This window comes from Mus caroli, unplaced genomic scaffold, assembly GCF_978045245.1.
Source record: "Mus caroli unplaced genomic scaffold, Mus_caroli_1 scaffold_10, whole genome shotgun sequence".
Taxonomy (NCBI): domain Eukaryota; kingdom Metazoa; phylum Chordata; class Mammalia; order Rodentia; family Muridae; genus Mus; species Mus caroli.
Window position 1 is genome coordinate 7,080,787 of NW_028227265.1, and position 12,484 is coordinate 7,093,270.

The 12,484-nt window shown below is 51.6% G+C and overlaps 1 protein-coding gene across 1 annotated transcript; it reads left to right on the forward strand.

Moving 5' to 3' along the window:
* Nucleotides 1-7,688: 7,688 nt before the first annotated feature.
* LOC110300777 (thyrotropin-releasing hormone receptor-like) lies at nucleotides 7,689-11,932 on the forward strand. The gene is made up of 3 exons (XM_021171051.3): nucleotides 7,689-8,576; nucleotides 9,994-10,387; nucleotides 11,537-11,932. The coding sequence occupies exons 1-3, from the start codon at nucleotides 8,215-8,217 to the stop codon at nucleotides 11,930-11,932; spliced, it is 1,152 nt and encodes a 383-aa protein (XP_021026710.1). The 5' UTR covers nucleotides 7,689-8,214.
* The last annotated feature ends 552 nt before the right edge of the window (nucleotides 11,933-12,484 follow it).

Below are 12,484 nucleotides of genomic sequence, written 5' to 3' on the forward strand. Positions count from 1 at the left end.
TATAGGTCATGTAAAATTCTCTTGGGCTTTCAAAGAGATCATGAGCAGAAAGTTTAAGAAGCCCCACTCTCGACCTCCTCCATGGGCCCAAGACAGAGTTAGTATCTGTCCCACAGCTATGAGCATTATAGCTGGCTATTGTCTGGCCGAGAACTGTGAACACCTTCCCTGTGCGTTTGGGAGTATGCTGTGCTGAGCCCTCGTGGGAGCTACGCTCAGCTCCAGGTCAGATGGAGAAGGTGAGCTGTGAGGGTGACAGCTACATAAGGCAGATGCACACAGGGAAATAAAGTCTGCATAAAGACGCAAAGCACGTTAGCTTGCTTAGAAATTTATATTTGGGTGGTGATCATGTTAACAGAGGTAGAGGTGACTCATGGGTGGAGAATCTGTTCAAGACTCTGCAGTCAGCTGCAGGTTTTCTGCTGTGTGTAACCAGGATTCCCAGACCACATCCCTGCCTCTCACTTTACCGTAGGCTGATGGACTCAGCAGGCGGTTCTTCTCCATGTGATAAGGCCAGGATGTGTGAATGCGGCTTAGCCTGACTCCATGGCCTCTGTAGCAGAGTAGCTTGCCAGGCTTTCAGGCACAATGCCATTTCCTGTGCACTTGGGGTGCTCTTATGGAAGGATGTGAACCCCACAGATAGGTTCCCTGCACGTGTATTGTTAAATTTCTCCTCAGATGGAGATGTAAACAGCGCTACAGCCTCCTCCTCGGTTCTCAACAACAAACTGAGTTACGATTACACTGAACTTCATTCTGCAGGACCAGTGGATCTATTGGGCTTCCGTAGAAAGCACAGGTGACAGGTTATCTGCTGGTGCATTAGTGCTAGCTCTCTTCAAATGACCATGCACATCTGGCACGGATGGAACATGCTCAATCTTCGTGCTGACATACCCTAGCTCCTCCCTGCATGGAGTGGCTGGTAAGGGGTCCCTGGCCCTCCCAGCCCTTCCTCCTATGAGGATATAGCAACAGTCAACAAGCCTAGCTTGGGTGGGTTTTGCAAGTGGGCACAAAGATGGTAATCATTATATGGTTAGGAGGATAGTCGTGTACCACAATGGTAGTAGCCTGTGGATATAAACAAAAATGCCCAGCAGGTACCTCAAATGGGGCATCGTCTCCACCCAACACAACAATTTACATAGTGTTCCTGTTCATTTGTGTTGCCACAGGACCCACTCCTGTTTGGAGCCTTAGTGAGGGTTTCTATTGTTGTGAAGAGACACTGTGACTGTGGCAATTCTTATAAAGGAAACGTTTGGTTGGGGCTGGGTTACAGTTTGAGGTTAAGTTCATTATCAGTGTGATGGTTTGTATATGCTTGGCCCAGAGAGTGACACGATTTGGAGGTGGGGCCATGTTCCAGCCCCAGCAAGCAGCAGAACTCAGCAGCTTTGGCCATGTGGCTCTGGCCTCAAGAAGAGGAGGGGACTACTGGGACAATGGTGCTGGTTTGCAGGAGCTAAGAAATTAGTGGTGATTAAGAAGAGACCAGCATCACTGAAGTGAAATCTTCTGGGAAGTGTTTTTCTGAGAGCACAAAGAAGCTGTGTTGCAGAGATAGCCAAGATTGTACCTTGTGCAGCAGCTGGACTTGGTAATGTGTACGAGTCACCCAGGTGGTACTGGTTCTAAAGAAATGAAGACATTATGGAGAACAGCTGAGGCTTGGCACTGTGAGAGGCCAAGGAAGGCCATTGGTGAAGATGCAGCCTCAGTTGCAGCTGATGGCCCAGGGTTGAGAGGATCACGCAAAGAAGTTGAGGCTTGGCACCATGAAGAGAGCCTATGAGAGGCTACTGGTGAAGCCTAGTTGCTGAGGAAGATCCCAGCATATTGGAGTTACCAGCACCATGAGATGGCCACCAAGAACAGCAGCAGCAGTGGAGTGGATCAACCTGAGCTTAGAGTGCTACAGAGGGCAGAACTGAAGAAGAGCTGCCAGCCCTTTGGAGGAGCCCAGAATATCGTGTGTGGATCCCAGACATTGGAACAAGAAGCTGTAACATTGAAGTTGCTTTGGAGACTCCAAGATGTTTGAGATGCCAGAGCCGTGGGATACCTGCTGAGGAGAGCTGCTAATGGAGTAGAACCAGCCCAGAAGAAAGAAGTTTGAAGGTGAAAAAGGAGTTGGGAGATCTCAAGACTGCTTTGATATCAGTCATGGAGATGCAGAGTTTGGAGTTTGCCCAGCTGATTTCCCGTCTTGCCTTGGGAATTACAGTTAAGTGATGGGATGAATCTCATAAGAGATTTTTTTTTTTTTTTGAGACAGGGTTCCTCTGTGCAGCCCTGGCTGTTCTGGAACTCAGTCTGTACACCAGGCTGGCCTTGAACACAGAAATCCACCTGCCTCTGCCTCCCAAGTGCTGGGATTAAAGGTGTGCACCACCACTGCCTGGCTAAACTTTGGACTTTTAACATTGTTGAGATTGTTAGTAGACTATGGGGACTTTTGAAGTTGGATTAAATATATTTTGTATTATGCTATGTCTAGGTGTGGCCCCCGTAGACTCCTATGTTTGAACACTCTTTGGGAGTCACGGAGTGGAATGTAATGGTTTGTATATGCTGGACCCAGGGAATGGCACTATTTGGAGGTGTGGCCTTGTTGGAATAGGTGTGGTCTTATTGGAGGAAGTGTGTCATTGAGGGTATGGGCTTTAAGATCCTCATCCTAGCTGCCTGGAAGCCAGTCTTCTCCCCTTCAGAACAAGATGTAGAACTCTCAGCTCCTCCAGCACCATGCCTGCCTGATGCTGCCATGCTCCCACCATGATGATAAATGGCCTGAACCTCTGGAACCCTAAGCCAGCCCCAATGCAATGTTGTCCTTATAAGAGTTGCCTTGGTCATGGTGTCTGTTCACAGCAGTAAAACCCTAAGATTAGGTCCCCACCCATTTTGAGGCTCAGCATGGCTGCAGGTTTTATCCTGTATACCCATCAGCCACCGTCTGCAACCCTGGTGCGTTTGGGGATAACTGAATCAATCTGCATCCTGCTCCAGTATCCACTGGGGCCCGTGTAACCTGCATATTTATTGATGAGCGATCAATAAGTCATCAATATGTCATCTCCTGTTATCCTGTGTGGCCCTCATGGATGAGCTCAACCTTGCCCATCCCTTTGAGGAGTGGCTGGGAAGACTCCCATCCAAGGGACATTTTTTAAAAAAAGATTTATTTATTTATTTATTTTATGTATATATGAGTACACTGTAGCTGTACTAATGGGTTGTAAGCCATCATGTGGTTGCTGGGAATTTGAATTCAGGACCTCTGCTTGCTTCAGTTGGCCCTGCCTGCTCTGTTCTAAAGATTTATTTATTATTATATCTAAGTACACTGTAGCTGTCTTCAGACACACCAGAAGAGGGCATCAGATCCCATTACAGATGGTTGTGAGCCACCATGTAGTTGCTGGGGTTTGAACTCAGGACCTTTGGAAGAGCAGTCAGTGCTCTTAACCACTGAGCCATCTCTCCAGCCCTCCAAGGGACATTCTTTATCAGTGTGGGGGACAAGCAAACCTACTGCATCTCCTGGTCACTTTTTCCCTTACTCCTCTGTTGAGTTGTAGCTGGCCTGCCTTAAAGCTCTTCACACGTCAGCCAACCAACCCAGAGTTTGGTTGCCCATGAATTTTATCCCTAGGGATTCCTGTGTGACACAAATCCAGCTATACCTGTGTTCAGGAGGCACAAGAGAGGCCCTTCTGCTTGGCTCTCTCCTCTTTCTTGCTCCTACCTGCTTTAGCACCTTGAAAACCAGGTTATATATTGAGTCATTTAGGTGGGCCAAAGCCTCTCCTGGTTCATATAGGTCTGTGGTGGTTTGAATATACTTGGCCCAAGGAGTGGAACTATTGTTGGAGTAGGCGTGGCTTTGTTGGAGGAAGTATATCAATGAGCAGATGGGCTTTGAACAAAGTGTAGAACTCTCAAATCCTCCTGCACCATGCCTGCCTGGACGCTGCCATGCTCTCGCCTTGATGATAATGGACTGAATCTCTGACCTGTAAGCCAGCCCCAATTAAATGTTGTCCTTATAAGAGTTGCCTTGGTCATGGTGTCTGTTCACAGCGGTAAAACTCTAAGACTAGGTCCCCACCTATTATGAGGCTCAGCATAGCTGCAGCGCTTCATACTGGTCTCGCTGTCCTTGCTGAATCCATCTCTTAGGTCTCCCGTAAATAAAGTCTCGATGGGCTCATGAACTGGGCCCCTAACACCACCTCCCACCTGCCCAATTCTCTTAGGGTCTCCCCTTCTGTTTTCTAGTCCCTGATGTTCAGGGAGACCTCGGCTACGGATAGATAGCCTGGTATCCCTAGCAGCTCCTCTGCGCCATCCCACCAGGGACTGACCCCTCACTCTGCTGCGCTGCTCTGTGCTGTGAAGCCTTTGACTCAAGGAGGGGATGGGCAGCCGCCTTGCCCAGCTTCTTCTCCGCTTCCGCAGCATTCAGGTTAATGCCGTCTGACCCCCATGTCCCAAGCCTCACAAGTCAGGTGGCAAAGGATTCCTGCATTGCTCATTCTAAATGTTCCCTAGTCCCACCAGCTCTGTCACCCAGTGTTCTGGTCACTTAGTCTTCCACACTGACCGTTGTTAAGACCCTGGTCTGCGTGTCAGGATATCGGTTTTCCCGTTATGTTACAGGCTGGACCAGAGGAGTGCCTTGCCAGTTTTAGGTTCCTTCCCCATAGGTTCTGGTCGAATACAGGTGCTCTTCCCCTCTGCCCCCCCCCCCCCCCGCTCCTAGACATAAAGAGCAACAGGCCAACATCTCCATGTACTCTCTCTCATCTGGTTCTACTGCTAAGTCTCGGGCCGATACAGAAAGGCCAGCCTCTTCTCCCTGTCTCCCTCCAGGCTGCCTGTGCTATCAGCTGTTTGCTGATACCTCCATCCTTGATGCATCCCCCCAGGGCGTGTAATATCTGTTCTCAAAGCATCTCTGCTTGCTATGTGAATCCCACCCATCGGGCAGGTATGCCGCAGACGTGCCCATCACGTATTCACCTGACTGGGGTATCCCAGTAATCTCCATTCCCTTGTCGCTCTCCCACAAACCCTGTGCAGATAAACCAAGAGGTCAAGATTTTCTCTGTAAACAACCTGGCCCCTCCCCATGCAACAATTTGTGTCATGTCTCCAAATTATGGGTGACATCATCGCCCTTCCGAAGCACGCACTTGTGCTGCCAAGATTCCTTCCCAGGACGAGAGGTAAACATCGCCTCCGAGGGTCCCAAGGTCAAACTGAGGCACAATTCCACCAAAGTTTACTCGGAAGGCCCAGTGAGTTTGTTGGTCCCCTCTGCAGAGCATGGGTCAGGTGTCTGGGTTATTTACTACAGTGTGGGTGCCCGCTCGCCCCTCCACCCCCCCAAAAGATTGAATGCAAAGTCTTCATCCAGTCAGGATAATGGCTTCCTCAGAGTCACATGGATGGAGTCCCCCTTGCCCCTCCACCCAGTCTAGCCCCTTCCCAGTCTGGTCTCTCATGGACCCTGGGGCTAGGTCATCCATGGGGCTTGGCTTGGAGCTGCTGTCTTAGCTGGCCACTGGGGATTTGGCCCCACTCCTCAGGTTCCTCTCTGGGCTCTTTGTCCTCCTCCTGACTGTCAGGTAGAGAATTGCTCTGCTCCCTGCCAGCCAGATGAACTGGAGCACTCACCCACCCAAACCCGAGAAGACACAGTGTCCATGCTTCCCCCTTCCCGGTCCCCCTGCTGGAGAGACCTAGGCTGCTGATTTTGGTACAGATTGGCGCTGGGACTCCCTGCTCTGCAGAGGGAGGGTGAGAGGGGAGCCGAGGAGGAGCCGGGAGAAGTTGGTGAGGCTGTGTGAGGTGCACACGCGCACATGTGTAATACTGCAGCCAGCAGAAGGTGAAGCTGCCTTCCACGGAATGATTGAAGCTTGGGCATCCTCCCTCCCTCTCTCTCTCTCTCTCCCTCTCTCCCTCTCTCCCTCTCTCCCTCTCTTCCTCCCTTCCTCCCTCCTTACTTCCACCTCCTTCTATTCATTCTCTGCTTCCCCCCTTTCTCCCTCCCCTCCTTCCTTTCTCTTATCCCTCCCCTCCCCGCCCCCCCACTTGGCCCAACCTGGAAAGAGGAAAATGCATTGAGTCTTCACTAGGTGAGTTCTCTGACCTTAGAACTTTCTCAGGGGGTCTAGGGGCTATTGGGGGGGGGGCAGTTCTTGCTGGGACATTGTATGCAGTGGTCCTCACTGAGGTGTGTGTGTGTGTGCCCTATACTGTGGGCACAGTACACAGGGCATTCACATCGGGGCTAAATGGGTGTGGTAGCAAATGAGAGTCCCTGGAGGTAAGGCGTCAGGGGTGGGCCTCTGCAGCTCTGGCTCCCACATCTGGAAGAGCACTGTGAGGTCTCTGGATTCAGCCCTGATTTCCAGCTTCTTGCCGGCTGTAGAGAAAGAGCTACTGGGGTTGAAGCAGCTGCTAGAGCCTGCAGATCTCTGCTCCTCTGCTCCACCAGCCAGGAATGTCCCAGCTGTGTGTATTTTGTCTGTAGGAGCAGGCATGTGGTGTATATGTCTGTGCGGGAATAAGAGGGTGGACGGTGTATATGTCTAGGCTGAGGAAAGTCAGCCTGTGGGATGTGTGTGTGTCCTATACTGTGAGCACAGCACACAGGGCATTCACATCAGGGCTAAATGTCATGTATGCACACAGAACATGTGTTGCACACATGTGTAAGGTCTGTAATGCCTGTGTGGGCAGTCATTGTGTGTTGTGTATGATTTTTGGCTTGTATTTCTGTGTGTGTGTGTGTGTGTGTGTGTGTGTGTGTGTGTGTGCATACCTGGATGTATGCTCAAGCGGGTGTAGACATCTTCCATGTGCACAGGTGCAGTGCACGTGTGGAGGCACAGGCACATTGTGTGTGCATGTGTGCTGGGTGGCTATACACATGTGCTCTGTGCTGCATGTATACAGCTGTGTGTGGGCAGCATCTGTGGAGTCAGCTTCTCCACGAGGCCCCCCTTGTTCTGATGCTCTGGTGCCTGTCCTGAGGGCTGTCGAAGTGCAGTGTGGGACCGAGCCTCAGGTCGTCCTGGGGTTTATATGGTGCTGGGCTCTGCAGTGTCTACAGGCAATCACACTGACAGGGTGCAAGCATTGAGGTGTGTGGGTGTGTAGGGCTAAGTGTAGTGTTTGGTGTATGTGTGTATCTGTCTGCTGAATGTGTTGCATAGAGAAGTGTGTGTGTATGTTGGTGTGTTGTTTGTTGAGATGTGGTGTTTGTGTCTATGAAATATATTTAATCTTGTGTTCTGTTTGTATGCAGTGTGGTATGTTTGCCCTGCATGTCAGTTGTAGCAGGAATGTGTATGTGCACTTTAAGCTCCCATGTTGGTGCCTGCCTTAACTGGATCCCCAACAAATCCTTTGTAGCCATCCCCAGAAAGCTGGTACTCTGTGGATCTCAGAACACACACCCGTCTCCTCGTGGTTCATCTGAGTCTACTGGGTCTTGAGCCCCAGACACTTGCAGGTGAACGGAAGACTCAGAGTCCACGAGGCTCAGGGCCTGGTTCTGTTGCTCTGGGCTTCAGGCTTGGCAGCTGAGCCCTCCCACCCTCAGCTGTGGGCTGGGACTATATCATGTACTTTGTACTATCTATCATAGGACTGCTGCGGCAGCTGATATCTCAAGATCCATCTATGCCCCTGTGCTGATGGCTGCTCTATTTCCACCCCTAGCCCTGACTCTAGAGCCCTCCTTGCCTGCTGTTCTGCACCTCAGTGGAGGGTCCTCAGGGCTTTAAACTACAGCTTCTCAACTCTCAAATATGCACCCACCTGATTTCTGCGCTGACTCCTTTCTTGGCCTTCCTATCTGAGCCCTGTCCCAACATCCCTCATGCCCTATAGACTGCCCTGATGGCATCTCCAGCTGCTCTTCCAGAGGACCTGGGTTCAATTCCCAGCATCTATATGACAACTTACTTATAGATTGGAGTCTGTAACTCCAATCCAGGGAATCTGATGCCGTCCTTTGGCCTTCCCAGGCACTAGGTACACACACGATACACAGACATACATTCAGTTAAAATGCCCATGCACATAAAATAAATAAATAAAAAGGAAATAAATAATAAAGAACAGGCACAGGTCACTTACCAAGGTCAAGGCCAGCAGGGCATCACAGAAAACACCAGCAAGATGGATGGTCCCAGCAGCAATGTCTCACTCAATCACGGTGACACCACACTGGGCCTCCCAGAGTACAAAGTAGTCTCAGTCTTCCTGGTCCTCCTGGTGTGCACTGTGGGCATCGTGGGCAATGCCATGGTGGTCCTGGTGGTGCTGACCTCACGTGACATGCACACACCCACCAACTGCTACCTGGTCAGCCTGGCTCTTGCTGACCTCATTGTGCTGCTGGCTGCGGGGCTGCCCAATGTCTCTGACAGCCTGGTGGGGCACTGGATCTATGGACATGCTGGCTGCTTGGGCATCACCTACTTCCAGTACCTAGGCATCAATGTCTCCTCCTGCTCCATCCTGGCCTTCACTGTGGAGAGGTAAGTGCCCACGGGCTATCCCATGCCCTCTTCTTTCACCTTGTCTTTCTGAATCCTGGGAGCCTGGGTTCAAGCAGGACTTCCTGGTAGATTGAGGTCCCTCTGAACAGAAGGGGAGCTGAGCCATTGGGAGGTGCCAGGAGAACCAGCACAGATGCGGACATGTAATCTGCTTCTAGATTTATGTAGGGCATCCAGGAAAAGCCTCGCCTTCCTCTGAGTCTAGATCTCCCATCCAGAACACAGGCAGTTGGCTGGTCCTTCTCATCACCCCCACTAGTGGGGATGAACCCTGGGTTGTCCGTGGACTAGTCAAGCCACATCGCTAATCTGTTTTTTAAAAAAGTTAAAAGAGACAGAGACTTGCTGAGGCTGGTTATAAGTTTGTAATCCTCCTGCCTCAGCGCCCTAAGAAGCTGAAATAACAGACCTCCACTACTGTGCTCGGCTATGGAGTGTCTTCCAGCTTGGCTTTTTTTTTTTCCAAGACAAAGTTTATCGCCTTGGCTGTCCTGGACTCACTTTGGAGACCAGGCTGGCCTTGAACTCAGAACTCCACCTGCCTCTGCCTCCCAAGTGCTGGGATTAAAGGCATGCACCACCACACACAGCTTCAGCTTGATTTTCTTATTTGCTTGCTTGCTTGCTTGTTCATTTTGTGAGACTGGGTTTCATTTTGAATATGTACTTGAATGTCAAACTGTCCTTGAATTCTCTTTGTAGCTGAGGCTGACTCAAATTCATAGTCACCCCACTGCTTCAGTCTCCTGAGTCCTGGAGTTACAAATGCGCCATCGTGCCTTCCTTAGCTCTGCCCATAACACCCCAGAGACAGATGGTCCAGTGGTTGAACATGCTGAAGCGAAGCCTGAATTCTGGGTCAAATCTAGCTGTCCCATGGGCAGGAGCCGAGGCATTGAACTCAGTAGCTACTTAGGGCTGCCCAGAATCTGAATAGAGCCCAGACCTGCCACATCCAAACAGTGAATCATCTGCTTCCCGAACCCCTGGATGTGCGTAGGGATGTCTCATCTATACCATGTGATTATCCCCAGGGGTCTAAGGGTGAGCAGTGAAGACATCTGCCTGCGAGTGATGCACAGTCTGACCCCTGCCTTTGGTGGCGGGTAGCACAAAACGCTTTGACCACACACGTTGTCTTTAGACTACAAAGGTGCCTTTGGAAGGCATGGGGATCACAGGACGGGACATTTTCAGACTGTTTTGTTCTTCTCCAGAGGCTGGCTTTGCTCTGCCTGTCCTTGAAGTGCCCTTGCCCTAAACCTCTACAGCCCTTTTCTTCTGCCCTTCCAAAGTACAGCTCAGCCACTACTGCCTAGACTCAGTTTGGGACAGGTGTCCCAGACATACAACAAGCAGTCCTTAGGAGCCAACACGCCTTGCTTGTGTCCTACAGGTACATCGCCATTTGCCACCCAATGAGAGCACAGACCGTGTGCACTGTGGCCCGGGCCAGACGGATCATCGCAGGCATTTGGGGGGTCACGTCCCTCTATTGCTTACTCTGGTTCTTCCTGGTGGACCTCAATGTCCGTGACAACCAGCGCCTGGAATGTGGCTACAAGGTGTCCCGAGGCCTCTACCTGCCCATCTACCTGCTGGACTTCGCTGTCTTCTTCATTGCGCCCTTGCTGGGGACCCTCGTGCTCTATGGGTTCATCGGGAGGATCTTATTTCAGAGCCCATTGTCCCAGGAGGCCTGGCAGAAGGAGAGGCAGCCCCATGGGCAGAGCGAGGGTACACCAGGCAACTGCTCTAGGTCCAAGAGCTCAATGTCCTCCAGGAAGCAGGTTAGGGGTCCTCTGTGGTGCAGGTGGGGTTGCATGTGGGGAGAGTCATGGGGAGAGGCACAGATATGCAAAAGAAGATAAAATACATAGGGTGTAACTGGGAAAGCAAATAAGTAAAGCAGCCACTTGGTCCGTTATTTGTCCAACCATCTGTCTGTCTGTCCATCCATCCATCCATCCATCCATCCATCCACACACTCATCCATCCATCCACCCATTTATCCACTCAGCCACCCACTCATCCATCCACCCATCCCCACCCACCCCCTCATCCATCCATCCACCCATCCATTCATCAATCTGTTCGTCCATCCACCCATCCATCCATCTACCCATCTATCCATCCACCCGCCCACCCACCCACCCATCCATCTACCCATCCGTCCACCCACTCATCCACCCACCCACCCACCCACCCATCTACCCATCCACCCATTTATCTATCCACCCATCCATCCACCTATCCATCTACCCATCCCCAGCCACCCCCTCATCCATCTATTCATCCCCCCACCCATTTATCCATCCATCTGTCCATCCATCCATCCATTCACCCACCCATCCATCCAATGCCTGCCAAGCCCTTGTATGTGTCAGGTGGGCGCTGGATCATGGGGAAGGAGAACATGGGAAGGCTGTCAGATGCCCTCCTTGTAGACAACAATAGAACCAAGTAAGCACAACCCCAACCAAATCCAGGAAGGAAGGAAGAAAACATGGCAGTGAGCGATGCTGGAGAACAGCAGTCAGGGGATAGTTCAGGGGTCTTTGCTGACAGGTGACAAATGGATAGAGCCCTGAGCTTGGCAAGGGAGAAACCCAAGCTGGGAGCATGGAAGCGTTCCAGGAAGAGGAGCTGCCAAGCTTAAGGGGAGGTGGCAGGCTGAACAGAGAAGGGGCTTTGAAGTGGGAAAAGTCACAGTGGGGACCCTATCTGGGGCTGGGGACTTATAACAGAATTGTGTTACAAAGACATTTTTGTTACAAAGAAAGGATGGTGACTGTCCTGATACTGTCTGAGGCCCAATTCTGAGAGATCCCTAACCCTCTGGTTTTGGCATCTGACATATGCAGCAACCCTGTTGTCAGCTTCTCCCCATGCCTGGTGGGTGTCTCACGGTCACGCCTCCCCCCTTTACCTCTCTGTAGGCCACCAGGATGCTGGCTGTGGTCGTGTTGCTCTTTGCAGTGCTCTGGACCCCCTACCGCACACTGGTGCTGCTCAACTCCTTCCTGGCCCGACCTTTCCTGGACCCCTGGGTCCTGCTGTTCTGCCGCACCTGTGTCTATGCCAACAGTGCCATCAACCCTGTCATCTACAGCCTCATGTCACAGAAATTCCGGGCAGCCTTCCTGAAACTGTGCTGGTGCCGGGCATCTGGGCCCCAGAGACGTGCAGCATGCGTCCCCACCAGCAACTCCAGTGCTGCCCAGGAGACCTCCCTAGGTACTGAGAAGATGCAGCCGGGCTCCCGTGAGGTCTCAGGTCCAACAGCAGCTGCTTCCCTGCGTTGCCAGCATGAGCCCCACTTCAGTGTGCTCTGAGGATGCCTGCCTGGCCCCTGACTCCACTCCCCTGGTTGGCATCTGCTCTGAACACTGGCGGGCCATCAGGAGAGGGGCAGGCAGCTCCTTGCTTCTGGGTCTCCAGAGTTCCTTTACCATGAAGAAGGGCACTGGAACGCTCTCAGCTGGATCCTGGGTGGGAGGTTCTCTACTCCAAAGTGAGGTCGGTGGGAACAGAGAGGAGGCTGGAGACCCAGCCTTCACCGTCTGTGGGATCAACCCCCTTTATCTGTTTTCACCAGCATTTTAAGCAGTACCATTTTAAGGGTATTACTGAAGGAATGTTCTTCTAAGCTTTGATCGCATCTGTCCCTTGGTGAGCCCATGCACACAGGTCTCAAACCTGGTCACTGGACAGTGGGGGTTACATAGAACAGTGTCCAACCAGTCATACCAGCACCCAAGGCTGCTCTGTGATGTTCAGCCCCGGCTCCAGCCCTCCTTCCAGTCTTCTGTAACAGTGGGCAGCCCTGCAAGAGACTCCACCAAGCAATCCTACCCACCGCAAATGTTCCTGAAGGAGGTCATTTG